This window comes from Aotus nancymaae, unplaced genomic scaffold, assembly GCF_030222135.1.
Source record: "Aotus nancymaae isolate 86718 unplaced genomic scaffold, 86718_ANA_hifiasm-v0.15.2.pri h1tg000049l, whole genome shotgun sequence".
In the NCBI taxonomy this organism is placed as follows: Eukaryota; Metazoa; Chordata; class Mammalia; order Primates; family Aotidae; genus Aotus; species Aotus nancymaae.
This window is the reverse complement of record NW_026988463.1, coordinates 20,707,025-20,724,089: the sequence shown is the minus strand read 5'-3', so window position 1 is coordinate 20,724,089 and position 17,065 is coordinate 20,707,025. Positions and strand designations below refer to the sequence as shown.

Sequence of the window (17,065 nt, the reverse complement as noted above, 5' to 3'; positions counted from 1 at the left end):
CTATAGTCGATAGATTATTTTTGGGTTTTTTTTTTTTTTGAGACAGAGTCACTCTGTCACTCAGGCTAGAGGGCAGTGGTGCAGTCTCTGCCCACAGCAACCTCCACCTCCCAGGTTCAAACCATTCTCCTGCCTCAGCCTCCTGAATAGCTGGGATTACAGGCACCTGCCACTATGCCCGGCTAATTTTTGTATTTTTAGCAGAGACAGGGTTTCATCATGTTGGCCAGGCTGGTCTTGAACTCCCGACCTCAGGTGATCCACCTGCCTCAGCCTCCCAAAGTGCTGGGATTACAGGCATGAGCCACCCCATCCAACCCTATAGTCAATAGTAATTTAATTGTACATTTAAAAATAAATAAAAGAGGCGGGGTGCAGTGGCTCACGCCTGTAATCCCAGCACTTTGGGAGGCCAAGGCAGGCGGATCACAAGGTCAAGAGATCGAGATCATCCTGGCCAAGATGGTGAAACCCCATCTCTACTAAAAATACAAAAATTCGCCTGGCATGGTGGTGCATGCCTGTAGTCCCAGCTACTTGGGAGGCTGAGGCAGGAGAATCACTTGAACCTAGGAGGCAGAGGTTGCAGTGAGCTGAGATCGCGCCACTGCATTCCAGCCTGGAGACAGAGCGAGACTCCATCTCAAAAAATAAAAAATAAAAACTAAAAGAGTATAATTGGATTGTTTGTAACATAAAGGATAAAGCCTTGAGGTGACGGATACCCCATTTTACATGATGTGATTATTACACATCACATGCCTGTATCAAAACATCTCACGTACCTCATAAATATATATACCTACTATGTACCCACAAAAATTAAAATTTAAAAAAAAAATAATAATTTGCAATATTATTTTTAATAATTATTTTTCCTTTTGGTGCCTTTTAACCATTAAGGCCCCGGGGTGTCCCTGCCCTAGGTGAAGGTCTGGATCCGGGGAAGGGTCTCCCACCATCTGGAGCGTCCTATCTCTACACATGTTGGCCAGCTGCAGGGGGCAACACAGGATGATGCACTCAGGCCACTCACCACAGGATCTTGGCCATTAGAACCAGCAGGGGACAACCAAGCCAAAGACCCCAAGACAGAGGAGCTCCTGAAAACAAACACAAAGTAAGAGTGTACGTGAAGTTGAAGCAGCAAGAAGGTGGACACATCACATCCAACTCCCCAAGTCTCTCTCTGGGGCCACTTGATGCAGAACCTTGATTTTGTTCATCTCTGAAATGGGAACAATGACCCCCAAAGAGGAGGAGAGGCGGGGGAGTGAGAATTCAATGAGATTGTGTGAGTCAGCATGTACTAACTAGATCTGCCTTGCTCGTGAGTCACCCAAGGGAGCTTGTTAAAAACGCCAATGCCAGGATCCCCTCTGATTTAGCAAGTCTGCCAGGAGGTCAGGTCATTTGTATTTTAAGCATCTCTCCCAGGTGATTCTGATAATTAAGCAAGTTTAGGAAACAAAAGATTAGGGTCTGGTCCATAGGAAGGGCTCCCCCAATGGCAGCCCTCACTTAGGTCTTTGGGGTGAGTGAAGAAGGGGCATCCAGGATCTTGCCCAGTTGGGGACATGCAGGGAATATCTTTTTTTTTTTTTTTTTGAGACAAAGTCTCATTCTGTCACCAGGCTAGAGTGCAGTGGCGAGATCTCAGCTCACTGCAACCTCTGCCTCCCTGGTTCAAGCCATTCTCCTGCCTCAGCCTCCCAAGTAGCTGGGACTACAGCCGTGCGCCACCACACCCAGCCAATTTTTGTATTTTTTTAGTAGAGATAGGGTTTCACCATGTTGGCCAGGATGGTCTTGATCTGTTGGGATGGTCTTGATCTGTTGACCTCATGATCTGCCCTCCTCAGCCTCCCAAAGTGCTGGGATTACAGGTGTGAGCCACCGCGCCCAGCCTTAGGGAATATCTTTTTAAGGGACCCTTGTCACTTTCTGACACTGCTGTTTCAAGAGAAAACCAGTCCCACCTTTCTGCAGGGGATTTGACAACATCCATAAAATAAATAAATAAATAAATTTTTTAAGACAGAGTCTCACTCTGTAATCCAGGCTGGAGTGCAGTGGCACGATCTTGCCTCCCTGTAGCCTTTGCCTCAAGTGATTCTCCTACCTCAGCTTCCCTAGTAACTGGGACTAAGTCACATGCTACCACACCCAGCTAATTTTTGCATTTTTGGTAGAGACGGAGTTTCACCATGTTGGCCAGGCTCGTCTCGAAATTCTGACCCCAAGTGATCCGCCTGCCTCGGCCTCTCAAAGTGCTGGGATTACAGGCATGAACTGCCATACCAGACCAACATTCATCAAAATTATAAATGCACAGATCCTGTGATCTAGCAATCTCACTTTGAAGAATTTATCCTACAGACATACTTGCACAGATGCAAATTATTTCAGGGCAGGGACTGCAGCGTTGTTCATAACAGAAAAAAAAATAGAAACAACTAAAAGGTCCATCTATAGACATCTGGTTGAATACAGTTATGGCATAGCCATAAAACCAACAATTGCACAGCTCTTGTGAACAGCTCCAAAGTATATTGTTAGGTGAAACTTGCAAGGTGCAAAACAAGATGTAGAATAAGCTTTTGTGAAAAGTGCAGAGATCATCTATATTTGATTTGCTGTGTAGCATAGAATATCTCTGGACAAATACACAAGAAGCTGGTAACATTGGTTGCCTCTGCAGAAGGAACTGGGTGGCTGGGGGACAGGGGATGGAGGAAAAGGTTTCATTACATGCCTTTCAGACTTTATATATTTGGAACCCTGTGAATTAACTATTGCACATATTATCTATTCGTGCAAAATGCTATAACATTTACAAATAATTTTTAAATGTACGAATATTGTATTTCAATGAAAAATTGGGGGTTGTTTGTTTTGTTTTGTTTTGTTTTGGTGAGATGCAGTTTCACTCTTTTGCCCAGGCTGGGTACAATGGTGCAAACTCAGCTCACTGCAACCTCTGTCCTCAGGATTCAAGTGATTCTCCTGCCTCAGCCTCCTGAGTAGCTGAGATTATAGGTGCCCACCACCACACCCGGCTAATTTTTGTATTTTTAGTAGAGACGGGGTTTCACCTTGTTGGACAGGCTGGTCTCGAACTCCTGACCTCATGTGATCTGCCTGCCTCAGCCTCCCAAAATGCTGGGATTACAGGCATCAGCCAACACTCCCAGCCTTAATGAAAAGTTTTTTAAAGTAATAATATAATACATCAAGAGGCATGGTTTATATTTTCAAGGGCCACCTCTGGCCACTTGTGGCTGCAGAATGGGGAATACTCCAATTCACCATCCCTAGGTGAAGGCAGCAGAGGGAGACAGTCAAGTTAGGGAAAGACGGAGTGGAAGTTTCAGTCAAGCAACACATCCTCTTCTTCTCTGGGCACTTGCACACACCATTCCCTACTCCTGGGACACTATCAACCTGGCTAAGCCCATCTTCTTCTCACCTTGTGCCTCACCTGAGACATCACTGACTTTAGGAATTTTCCTGACCCACATGTGTTCCCTGTGTGTTCCCCATTTCAGCACCCAGCCCCCTGCCTCATGCTCACCAGAGTACATGTCTTCCCTTCCCGCCAGGCTGCCCTGAGAATTCAGTGAGGTCAGGGGACATCGCTGGCTTGTTAGAAGCTATCTTCCCAGAGCATGGTCCAAATGTGGTGTTAAGAACAGAAGGCATCACAAAGAAGTGAGAAAACGAAGGGAAAGGGCGAGAGCTGTAAGAAAGGCGGGGGGCGCTGGGAGGCCAAGGCGGGCGGATCACGATGTCAAGAGATCGAGATCATCCTGGCCAGCATGGTGAAACCCCATCTCCACTAAAAATACAAAAATTAGCCAGGTGTGATGGCACATCCCTGTATTCCCAGCTACTCGGGAGGCTGAGGTAGGAGAAGGGCTTGAACCAGGGAGGTGGAGGTTGCAGTGGCTGAGATCGCAGCACTGCACTCCAGCCTAGGCGACAGAGTGAGACTCTGACTCAATAATAATAATTCATTATTATTGGATGGTGAGGAGGGAGTTTGCAAAGGAGCCGTTGAAATGACTTTTGTTCTGAGATTCTGATGCGATGGGTTCTGGGTAGGGGCCGGGGAACCGGAAGGTTTTTAATGCACCTCACCCAAGGGCAGCCACAGTTAAGAATCATTAATTCTGAAGCTTGGTAGGGAAGCTTGATAGGACTGTGGGTTTTTCACTGAGGGCAGAATCCCCAGTGACTATCAGAGACCCCGCCCTGAATCTTAAGAATCTTCGCGGCCCAGGCCCGGCAGGTCGGACAGGGAAGGAGAGTGGAGCTGGGACACGGGGCAGAGAGCGGCTCTGCTCACCTGCGGGAGAACGCGAGGATGGCGTCCTAGTGGGACCGGCGCTCGCGGGCGCGTCCTGCCAGGAGTGAGTCTTGGCGCCATCTAGCGCCCACTGGAGGCTCTGCAGCTGCAGTGGGCTGAGCCGCCGACGCTGGGCATGGGTCACCGCCGCTGCGTTCTCCGGACCCAGGGAGGCGATCTGGTCTGCGGACAGCTCCTGCGGGAGGCAAAGGGGCAGCACCCTCACACGGGGCTCCTCCCTGGATTTCCCACACCTAGGGCGTCCGCACAGGATGCGCACGACTTCGCCATCCCCTTTCGTGTATCATGTGTGGTCCTCTTTAAGATGTTTCCTTAAAATTAGATCACTCTTGCACTACAAAATAGATGCATTTAAAAATAGAAAAATTTAAGTGGAAATTTCCAAAAATGGAAAGCCGCCAGACTTGCCATAAGTAAGCATTAAATAGAAGCCACAAAATAAAAATAAAACAATATTGTTGACTCCTAGCTAGATTTGTCCACCAACAATACCTGAAACCCTGGCCTCTTAAAAAGAGAGAGAGAGAATACAAAATGTACTATATAGGTGTTAAGGACATTCTAGTCCCAAACTGACACTTCCTTCTTGAGGTAATTAGAAGTACTAATGAAGAGTTGAAAAGGGAGGCACGATTTCTTCCCTATGTGGCAATGTTGTTTAATGCAATGGAAGACATCTTCCCAATGCTTCACGTCTTCCACCTCCTGAAACACTGATATGGAGAAGGAAACACAGACCTTAAAGACCAAACACCTGAATCTGAGCCCCAGCTCTGCCACATGCTTGCTGTGTCACCTTGGACAAATTATACAGCCTCTCTGGGCTTTGGGGATAAATGTGGGACAGCATAGAGAACTCGTCTCCTCTGCTGACTGATTTCGATCCTTTGATTTGTGTACCTGAGCACCATGTGGTGAGCCCTGTGAGTGCTCCATGGAGGGAAAGTGTGGTCATTTATTGGTGATGTTTGCCATGAACAACACGAGTAGGAAATTCTTCAAGGACTGTGAAAAAAGGTGTCTTCTGAAGTCACTTCCAGCTCAAAGGACTTGGTGACTCGTTGGAACTGGAATACAATGGGATGGCAGGATGCCGCTCTTAAAGAAGGGACTCTATATCATGCTGCTTATTCTCTAAAGGCCCTGTAGAATCTGGGGAAAGTGCTTAAGCTCCCTCATCCCTTCCTCTCCTTTCTTCCTCTCTTGTCCAGGTAGATACTTCCCTGGAATCATATCTCTTTGCGTAGAGCCCTTCCCGGTACCCCACTCCAGAACATAGCTCAGGCTCCTGGAAAAAGCTCTGCCCACCTCTCCAGCCTCACATCTGGTACTCCTCACTCCAGGAGAGTGGGTACCAACCTTTCTGTGCACCTCCTTCTGCCTGGAACACTGTTCCTTCTTCATCACCAGCTGTCCTCCAAAATTCAGCATCTGGCCAGTCAACCACCATGGCTTATGCCTACAATCCCAGCACTTTAGGAAGCTGAGGCAGAATGATTAATGGAGCCCCAGGAGTTTGAGATCAGCCTGGGCAACACAGTAAGACCCCCATCTCTACAGAAAGTTTTTCTTTAATTAGTCAGATGTGTGGTCCTAGTTACTTAGGCTGAGGTGAGAGGATTGCTTGAGCCCAGGGGATCAAGGCTGCAGTGAGCCATTATTGTGCCACTGCACTCCCTGGGCAACAGAGTGAGACTTTGTCTCAAAAAAAATTAAAATAAAATTCAGCATCACCTCCTATCTTCTCACTACACACACACACACACACACACACACACACACGGGGAGGGCAGGTTCCATATACCATTAACACAGAGTCTATATTCTAAAAATTATCTCTTTTATCAATGTTGCTGACTTGCGACCCACAGGCCAGATTGAATATCTAGGCCTACGGCACTGTGTTTTCAAAAATAAATTCAGATTGGCTGCCAACATTTAATTATCAGGCAATTCCATATGAAAATGAAGATTTCTGACTTCTCCAAAAAAGTAAAAAGGAAAATTCAGCAATACTGGGCCCACATGGTCACACTGCATGAATGTGCTAGGGATTAGAAGCAGACTCCACATTTAGACAGGGCTCTCCAGTTCACTTCAGTCTCTACCCAGCCGACCGCACTTTACATTACCTTTCAAGCCCCTGAAGGCACTGTGTGATAACCCCTTCACCTGTGCATCCTTAGGTCCACCTACCCTGGAACCTGCCACAGTGTAGGCTCACATCACTTCAGGTCAGTAGGGATTTCTGGAATAGATACCTGTAGAAGGAAGCAGCATAACAGCACTCCAAACAAGACCAAGAGAAAGTGCTTAGCAAAATGCCAGCATCCAAGACCAAGCTGCTTGTCCCATGCAGAGTGCCCCAGAGGGGAAGCAGGTATTTGCTCAATGGCCTGGAAGACTGCTTTTTATTGCCCTCAAACAGCTATTAGGCCGCAATATGCTGGGAACTGTCCAGGGTGCTGAAGTGATTGAAGGTAGGTTTTCTTGAAATGAACCAGTGATGTGGCACCAGGGGAGTTTGTCGAGCCTGGTTTGTGTGTTTTATCCAGGAGTGGTGGACAAAATGTGTTCCCAAATTACCCAGCAAGCAGGAACACCAGGGTCACTGCCTCATCAGAGCAGACTATTCCCACCAAACACCCCCCTAATCTTGTACACAGAAAGAAAACAAGGACCTGTCACTAGACACCCTGCTTCACTTACTTCAATTGATCCAATTCTACCCTCTCAATTTTTTCCATAGCAGTTTTCACCTGTCCTCTTGTGATTTTCCTAATACTTTTCTTTAAATCAACTAAAATATATATAGAGAAAATATATATACATATATAGTGTGTGTGTGTGAGAGAGAGAGGGAGAGAGAGACAAAGTTTCACTCTTGTTTCCCAGGCTGGAGTGCAACGATGTGGTTTCAGCTCACTGCAACCTCTGCCTCCCAAATTCAAGTGATTCTTCTGCCTCAGCCTCCCAAGTAGCTGGGATTACAGGCATCTGCCACCATGCCCAGCTAATTTTGTATTTTTAGTAGAGATGGGGCTTCACCATGTTGGCAAGGCTGGTCTTGAACTTCTGAACTCAGGTGATTGGCCTGCCTCAGCGTCCCAAAGTGCTGGGATTATAGGCATGAGCCACCACACCACTTCAACTGAATATGTTGTCTGATTATAGGCATGAGCCACCACACCTGGCCTAAATCAACTAAAATATTTTTATTTAATTGTATTTTAAAAGGAAATGTTACAACGGTCCACAATCTTCATCTGCAATTCTGAAGTCCAAAAAACAAATCTGAAAACTGAAAGTTTTCTCCCAAAGTTTAAGTCAAACTTATTTATCAGCAAAACTTGACCTGAAGTGATGTGAGGCTATTTATTTACAGTCTCTATTTATTCAAATTAGTGTGGCTTGTCATAGATTTCTTCAAAGAAATATTAATATGTTTGCTTATAAGGTGCTTCCCCAGACACTGCTAGGGGTAAGAAATGACATACAGTAAATGTACACGGTGATTTTTTTTTTTTTTTTGAGATGGAGTTTCACTCTTGTTAACCAGGCTGGAGTGCAGTGGCACAATCTTGGCTCACCACAACCTCCGTCTCCTGTGATTCTCCTGCCTCAGTCTCCTGAGTAGCTGGGATTATAGGCATGTGCCACCATGCCCAGGTAATTTTGTATTTTTAGTAGAGACAGGATTCTCCATGTTGGTCAGGCTGGTCTCAAACTCCCGACCTCAGGTGATCCACCCCCCTTGGCCCCCAAAAATGCTGGGATTACAGGCATGAGCCACTGCACCTGGCCACAGTGATCTTTTTAAAATCTGAGAAATTCTTAATTCTGAACTATATCTGTCCCCAAGGGTTTCCATAAGTGTGTATGAATCTGTCGTACCACCATAAATAGAAAATCAGTACCACTTGCTAGAAGAAGAGAAGGTAACCATAAAAATAAATATAATTAAAACGCATATTATAATTTTAAGAAAATAATGTTTTTTTAAAAAAAACACCTAAAATTATACAGATCTCCTCTGACCCCAACAGTAGAGTCTGGTCACAAGCCCCTGAATTCCGAGGCCCATGACCTGTTTCCCTGTGTGATTTGAAATGGGGTCAAGCTCCCATTTCTCCTTGAAGAACTGAGCACCTACTTTGAATATCTCATCAGGAAGGCATTTTATTGCTGATGGCTGGAAATATGGCATCAAATCCTTGTCAAGCATCCGGAGCTCTGTCTTAGTTAATCCAGCTGGGGAGAAAAAGGAATCATGGGGGTTTAGTTCAAGCCATCAGAACTCCACTTGTTTTATTAATGGGGCTGCATAATGCACAGATCTGAGTGTTCTAGCAAGCATCATTCCTTACAAAAGGGTCTGGAAATCACACTGGGGAATCAAGTTCCTTCATCAACTCAGAAAAAAAAATGTGGGTCACATTAGCCCTGATTGGCCTCCTACAGTGAAACGCATGCCCAGAAGAAGCTCAATTTACACACTTCCAAATTGTGTATAAACCTACTTGGGGCCAATTAAATCACATTCTAAACCAGTGGTTTTCCAAACGTTAGTGCACACAAGAATCTCCAAGAGAGCTTGTTTTAAAAGCAGATTTGCAGATCCACCCTCTGCAACTTCAAATCGTGAAATGTAGGTTCTACTGTAACGCCACGGATATTTGCTACATGTGGCCAAGGATCATGTTTTATTTTGTGTCCCCACATTTAAGTTTGGTAATGGAGAGAAAGGCATGCTCAGGGTGAGTCTTACCTGCAATGGTCCCAAGCTCCTGCAAGACAGAGCTGGTCCACTCAGTGGGATCCCCAAACACAACCTCTGCCTTCCTCTTAAACTCAGCCAAGACATGCGTGCTGCAGAGCAGTGTTCCAATTCTGGCCACTACCACCCTGTTAAAGAGGGAGGGATATAGTCTGAGCTTGGACTCTTCATCCAAACACACACACAGTGTTCAGAAGTTAGGTAGAGCAGATCCAGCTTATCCCATTAGCCCAGTAGGATTTTAGCCCAGAAAGGTGTATAGTGTCAGGAGGTGGAACATCTGGATGGATGGATGGATGGATGGATGGATGGATGGATGGATGGATGAAGCCATTTGCCATTTTGCACATTTGTATTTTAGTTACCTGAATTCTGAGATCTTTATAAGTGGAATTTCAGTGATGTTTATAGCACACAGGGTTGCACCAAGTCCTACTAAATGAAAGCTCTTCAGGTCCTGGATATGGTAGCCAGAATCATCTAGGAACCCTTGCAAAATGGATTCAGCCTAAAAACATGAGAAAGAATAAAAGATAAACTATCCAGGAATGATCAAGGTCCCCAGGCCTGAGGGGATAAATTAGCTTTGCCGTAGTCTCCTGACTGATCTCCCATCCCACTCCTCTGGAATCCAAACTCCAAACCATCCTGGCCTCTGCATCCAAGTTAGTGTCATTAAGATGCTACTTCAACTGAATATGTTGTCTGATCTATGGAGGTGTCTTCAGGCAAAGAATCTCTGATATCCTTCACCAGTATCAAAGGCACTTGTGTCCTCTGTCTGTGTCTGCTGCTTATTTCCTTCAGTCACTCTTATGACCTTCAGACAGTTTGGACATATAAGTTCTTCTGCAACAGGAGTCAAACTTTTCCAGCATCTTTTTCTACAATGTTTCTTTCTTTCTTTTTTTTTTTTTTTTTTTTTCAGATGGAGTCTTGCTCTGTCACCCAGGCTGGAGTGCAGTGGTGCAGTCTCAGCTCACTGCAACCTCCACATCCCCAGGTTCAAGCGACTCGTGTTTCAGTCACCCAAGTAGCTGGGATTACAGATGCATGTCACCATGCCTGGCTTTTTGTATTTTTTGGTAGAGACAGGGTTTCACCATGTTGGCAAGGCTGGTCTCGAATTCCTGACCTTAAGTGATCTGCCCACCTTGGCCTCCCAAAGTGCTGGGATTACAGGCATGAGCCACCACGCCTGGCCTTTCCACAACCTCTCCACAAAACCTTACAATTTCATGTACCTTTGCCTTTGCTCAAACAAGTTATTTCATATAAAGCGCCCCTCTGCACTTCCAAGTGTTAGAATCCAGCCATCTTTTTTTTTTTTTAATCCAACTCAAATGTCACATTTTTCAAAACGTTTCAGCCAGAATGAATTTTTCTCCCTCTATGGTCCTACAAAAATATGTTTGCCCCTTCAATTCCAACGTTTACTCTTCAATTCCATAGAGTAGCACAAAAAAATGCTTTGGTGTTGGAGCATTTTAAACTAAGCCTTGATTTAAGGTGGCTGATGCATAGGTCTCCATAATTCTAGCACAGCGGCTATTCATCACTTATAACGTCCTCTGGAGAATCACCTCTCTTATATTCCTATTTCACGTGGTTCAGTCAAAGCTAACTGCACACTGAGTTCCAGAAGTAATAGAACTCAGTTCATATCTTAGCCTAGCTGGTCACTGGTTCTGGATTGGACAAGTGATTCAACCAGAGCCAACCAGAACTTTGAGTGAAACATTAGGAGCAAACTTTTCTTTACTCTGGACTTGAACTTAGAAGGATATACACAAGAATCTCCTGGAACCCACAATGTGGAGGAGAAGAGCCTGCCTCTCAATGAAGCCAACACAAAGAAAAGCAAAATTCAAAAGCATGATGAGAGACAGAGTCCCACCAAGAGTTCTGAAGATCCTGGATCCAGCTGTACCTGAACTCTATCCCTGAACTTTCCAGTTATGAGAGTCCATAAATTCCTTTTTTTTTTTTTTGAGACAAGGTCTCACTCTGTTGCCCAGGCTGGAGTGCAGTGGCATGATCTCTACTCACTGCAACCTCCCTCTCCCAGATTCAAGCAATTCTTGTGCCTCAGCCTCCCAAGTAGCTGAGATTACAGGCAAGCGCGATCACACCTGGCTAATTTTTTGTATTTTTAGCAGATACACAGTTTCGCCATGTTGGCCAGGCTGGTCTCAAACTCCTGACCTCAAGTAACCTGCCCATCTTGGGCTCCCAAAGTGCTGGGATTGCAGGTGTGAGCCACCGTGTACCATGCCTGGCCCCTTTTCTTAATCAAGCCAGTTTGTGTGGGGTTTTCTGCCACTTGTTACTAAACAGGTGCTGATTCATTTAATCTACCTATGTAGGACCTGAGGAAGCATCCAAGCCAATCCTATAAAGATCAGCTGTAAAATAAAGTCTGGGCTGGGTGCAGTGGCTCACACTTGTAATCCCAGCACTTTGGGAGGCTGAGGCAGGAAGATCACTTGAGGTCAGGAGTTTGAGACCAGCCTGGCCAACATGGTGAAACCTTGTCTCTACAAAAAAAATACAAAAATCAGCCAGGTGTGGTGGCACATACCTGCGGTCCCAGCTACTTGGGAAGCTGAGGTAGGAGGATTGCTTGAGCCTGGGAGGTGGAAGCTGCAGTGAACCATGATCGTGCCATGCACTCCAGCCTGGGTGACAGGGTGAGACTATCTCACAAAATAAATAAAGTCTGATTCCTTCAGTGCTCATGGGAGCAGGTAAAAGAGATTATAAGAGCTCACAAGGCAAAGATGAGGAGACATCCATGAACAAACATCTAATTGGAAGTGAAAATCATAGGCTATAGTCAATATTCCCCTTTTTTTTTCTTTCTTTTGGAGACAGTCTCTCACTGTGTTGCCCAGGCTGGAGTGCGGTGGCATGATCTTGGCTTACTGCAACCTCCAACTCCCGGAATTCAAGCAATTCTCAAGCCTCCACCTCCTGGGTAGCTGGGATTACAGGTACCCACCACCATCCAACTAATTTTTTGTATTTTTAGTAGAGACAGGGTTTTGCCATTTTGGCCAGGTTGGTCTCAAACTCCTGGTCTCAAGTGATCCACCTGCCTCGGCCTCCCAAAGTGTTGGGATCACAGGTGTGAGTCACCATGCCTGGCCCCCATTTCCCTTTAATGCTAGTCATCCCCATCACACAATATAGATCATTACAGTGTTAAAAGAAAGGGTTGAGGAAGATTGTGAAACGTTGCAATGAAATTCCATTTTCATGGGCTGGTGCTTCCAACCCCTCAGGTCTGTTTAAATACTGCCTACTCAGAGAAAACGGCCCTCTGGACTCTTCCATCTCAAACAGCCTCTCTTCCCACTATTCCCATGAGTACCTTGTTCATTTTCCCTATCACTTGTTATGATTTTTCAAATTTTTCACTTTGATAACTCACTTTTTTGTCTGTGTCACCAAGTAGACTCCCCAAAGAAAAGGACCACATCCAGGTAGTTCACCATTGAGTCCCCAGCACCTAGCATAATGCCTGCCACACAGTAGGAGTTCAATAAGTACTTCCTGAGTAAATGAATGAATGAATGAAATAACATCTGAGTGAGTCACCTACAGAAGTCACAGGCAATATATACTCCTTGACATGCTTCATTTTGCTACCTTCATGTGATAGACTGGCTTCAGGAAGATTTCTCATGTTTCTGAAAATCAGACTGGTCCATGTCCTCATGAAATTGTCCTCTGTGATTACAAAGCTCACAGCTACTATGGGGGTGGGAGATTCAGTAACACCATGCTTAGACTTCAATGTCTTTGACTTAATGGGAATGTACATCCAAACTGGTAATAGCTAACATTTATTGAGTGCCTACTGTGTGCTGGCACTACTTTGGCCACTTTACACTTACTATCTCATCTAATCCTCCTAAATAACCCTATGAGGTAAGTGTTAATAGTATCCCTAATTTGCAGATGAGCAAACTGAGGCACAGAGAGGTTAAGTAACTAGGCCAAGGTCACACAGCTAGAAAATAAAGGTTCTAGGATCAAAATCCAGGCAGTCTGATTCCAGGGCCTATACTCTTAGCCAGTGAAGGTGTTTGGCTATGGAGAAAAGATGGAGATTCAAGTCAGCTTTCAAATTTTTCTTATTAAGTCTTCACAATCAGGTTTCACTAGTTGGCTCAGAGCAATTTGGGCTCCTCAACTATCAGGCATGCTCACTTTAAAATGCAAGCACAAAAATACAATTTAAATAAAATTACTTTGAAGATATGGTATTAAACTGTCCTTGCCACTGAAACCCAGAAAATGCAAGCTCAGCCTGCAAGGTGATAAGTTATAATATATTTCCTTGAATGACTAGACCAGCATATATGTAATGATTCCAAGACAATTAATACCAACACTTTTAGGCAATATTAACTGCTGAAAAATGAGTAGCTGTAAGATTTCAATCTTTCTCTTCATCCCTCTGGCTTCTATAATAGTTTTTTTCCTTATATTGGTTTTTGAGCTGAACTATCTGTTAATGTAGTTCCGTCAGGTCTGACTATTAATCTAGAAACATGCATTTAAGGTTTGATTGGGAGCTAAAGTTGAAGAACTGACTGCAAATGATACATGCAAATGTTAGGTTTTCATATTCTCTTCAAACATATTGATAAATCTCACTGCCATCCATGAAAATTAAAATCGGTGTGAAGTGAGATACCCTAGTTTCTAAGTTAGATGTATTCTGTTTCTCCCAGACTGCAAATAGAATGATTTTAATAGCACAATGTGATGTGGCACTTCTCAAACTAGTCAAAATCAGTTTTAGAGTCAAAGAACCATGGGATTATAGAATATCAGACTGAAAGGAACCTCAGATTGTTGGGCCTAACCCTCTCATCTTTCAAATGAGGAGATTAATCCAGAGAAAGGGGCTGTGATGATGATGATAATGATAGTGATGATGATGATGATGATGATGACAATGCAATGATGTCAATATTAACTATGAAAACAGTTCATTTTTATTGACTACTACATACCAGACATTGTTCAAAATGTTTTCAAGTATTAACTCATTTAATCCTCATGGCCAGAATCTGCATGTTGCCCAGATCCAGGGGGCACCATTCACACTGTATTCTGTTTTAATGGTGCCACCCAGAATTACGAGACATGGCAACTGTGATTACAAAAAGCTCATAAGTGTAGGGGGACATTCATTGGTTTTGGCTGCTCAGCATCCACACTTTTTGTTCGGAGAATTGCCCTCTATTAGCTTCTTATTGCTCTACTCTACCAAATTACCACAAACATAGTGGCTTTAAAAATACAAATTTATTCTCTTATAGTTTTGGAGACTGTACATCCTAAAATGGACTGGGAGGATGGGTTCCTTCTGAGTGTTCTAAAAAGAATTCATTTCCTTGCTTCTTCTAGCTTCAAGAGGCCAACTGCCTTCCCTTGGCTCATAGCCCCAACCTCCATCTTCAAAACCAGTGAAAGAGCACCTTCAATTCTCTTTCTACATCCCTCTGCTTCCATTATTACATCACTTCTTTATCAATGACCCACCTTGCTCCCTCTTACAAGGACCCTTGTGATTATATCAGGCCCACCCAAATGATCCAGGATAACCTCCCCATCTTAAAATCCTTAATCACATCATCAAAGTCCCTTTTGCTGCATGAGTTAACATATTCACAGCTTCCAGGGGTTCAGACATGAACGCCTTTGGGGGACCTTAATCAGCCTACCACATATCCTTCCCCACTCAGCTCATGTAATCATGAGATGGTGATGAGATAGACTCCATTCCCTGCTGCAGACCTGGCCAACCAACATATTCAACCACTGACCAGAGTGGTTGCTCAGAGGCGGGCAACTACATGGGTGAAGTCAATGCTGGGACTTTTTCAAAAACTAACAAAGTAGAAGCACATTTTCATGAGCTTGTTAAGTAGGTTGTATATAAGTCTAGTGCTGAAAATGAGCACTGAGAAAGCTGCCTAAGAATGAAGATAACATGGAAGAGCTAAGACTTCCCTTTCCAGCAGTACAGTGGATTAGACACTCTAAACTTCTCTTCCAATCAAAACAATTAAAATTCTACAGAGAACTTCTTCTTTAGCCCGTGAAGGATTAGTTGACATAGGAATTGTCCTCCCACCATAAACAACTAGAAAATTGAACAAAATATATCCAACAACTGCATCCAGATATTGAACAACACAGAATCATCATCCCGGAAGAAGAAAAACAAACAAGATGAACTCTAAAATTATCCTCACTTATTGCCAAAAAGCAGTTTCCAGGACATGGATCAACAAGAGGAACCCAACAAGCCCAGTGGTCCAGGTGAGTTGAAGATACAGAAGGCCAGGGCACTTACCACTTGTGAGGCAAAGTATTGGAGATGAGGAAACTGCAGAAACTTCCAGAAATCTGCAGAGATGTTAAGTACTGATTGCTAATTTGCATATGCAAAGAGTGAGACTCCACATAGGCAGGAAAAGAGTCATCAGTAATCAGAAAGGATTAAGCTGAGCGACTTTCAGAGCTCAGGAGGAGCTGGAAATAGTTCACATTCTCACCAGCCAGAGTAGAGAGGTCTTGAAATACACGGAGCATTAGGTAACGTCCTCAAAGGAATCATGTCACAGTAATGAGGATAAATTAACCATAGAATAAAGGTCACTCTAGACTTGCCCTAATAAAGCTCAAAAGGAAGCATCAAAAGGATCAAGCTGATTTGAAAGTAATTTAAGTGTATGACAGAACAAAGCCCAATTCTCTAAAGAAATACAGCTAAATCAAGTATTCAACAATGTAAAATTCACAATGTTCATCACCCAGTCAAAATTGCTGTGCTTGCAAATGAAAAAAGAAAATATGACCCATAACTAAGAGAAAAATCAGTCAAGAGAAACAGACTCAGAAATGACAGTGATGATGAAATTAACAGTAAGGATATGAAGGCAGCTCTTACAAATATGGAATAGTTAAAAGACTCATAAACATCCACCCACCTGTCCTGGGGTCCATTCTGTTTGCTGGCTTAGGGAAGCCACAATGTCTATGGAGCTGAGGTCCAGCTGCTTCAGCTCACTCTCATTAAGAGCCAGAGCAATGCGCCCCAGGGAAACAATATGGTGTTCTCTCCAGTAAGAAGGCATGTCCCAAACCTATAGGTGAAAAAGAAAGCAGATTAGATTGAACACACTGGTGATGGTATTTACTATGATTTGAATGTTTGCAACCCCCTAAAATTCGTATGTTGAAACCTAACCTCCAATGTGATAGTATTAGAAGGTTGGGCCTTGGGAGATGATTAGGTCATAAGGGTGGAGCCCCATGAGCAGGATTAGTGCCCTTGTAAAAGAAACCCGAGAGAGCTAGCTACACGCTAGCCCCTTTCCAACATGTGAGGACACAGTGAGAAAGCACCATCTATGAAAAGCAAACCCTTACCAGACATTGGATCTGCCAGTGCTTTAATTTTTGACTTTTCACCCCCCAGAACTGTGATAAATAAATTTCTATTTATAAGTTACCAGTCTATACTATTTTGTTATAGCAGCCTGAATGGACAAAAACAGTATCTGAAACAGACATAAGGAGGCCGAGTGCAGGGGCTCAAGCCTGTAATCTCAACACTTTGGGAGATCAACATACACAGATCACATGAGACCAGGAATTAAAGACCAGCCTGGCCAACATGGCAAAACTCTGCCTCTACTAAAAATACCAAAAAAAAATTAGCTGTACGTGGTGGTGCACATCTGTAATCCCAGCCACTCGGGTGGCTGAGGCATGAGACTCGCTTGCGGAAGTTGTTGTTAGCCAGGATGGTGCCACTGCACTCCAGCCTCAGTGGCAGAGTGAGACGCTGTCTCAAAAAAATAAAAATAAAACAAACATAGGAAACCTATTGT

General features: G+C 44.1%; 1 protein-coding gene across 3 annotated transcripts in view; it reads right to left on the bottom strand.

The window, feature by feature from the left end:
* Window positions 1-844: 844 nt before the first annotated feature.
* OTOA (otoancorin) overlaps window positions 845-17,065 on the bottom strand; it is a 97,059-nt gene continuing 80,838 nt past the window's right edge. For 2 of the 3 annotated variants that reach the window (XM_064362566.1, XM_021672299.2), the window contains 6 exons: window positions 16,160-16,315; window positions 9,512-9,654; window positions 9,138-9,274; window positions 8,523-8,620; window positions 4,349-4,544; window positions 845-1,103 (listed from right to left, as the gene is read on the bottom strand). In XM_064362566.1, the coding sequence (XP_064218636.1) occupies window positions 1,033-1,103; window positions 4,349-4,544; window positions 8,523-8,620; window positions 9,138-9,274; window positions 9,512-9,654; window positions 16,160-16,315 (801 nt within the window). In that variant the 3' untranslated portion in view covers window positions 845-1,032. Of the gene's footprint in view, window positions 1,104-4,348; window positions 4,545-5,269; window positions 5,437-8,522; window positions 8,621-9,137; window positions 9,275-9,511; window positions 9,655-16,159; window positions 16,316-17,065 lie in introns of those variants that run through there. The other variant, XR_010337373.1, reaches the window with a different exon arrangement.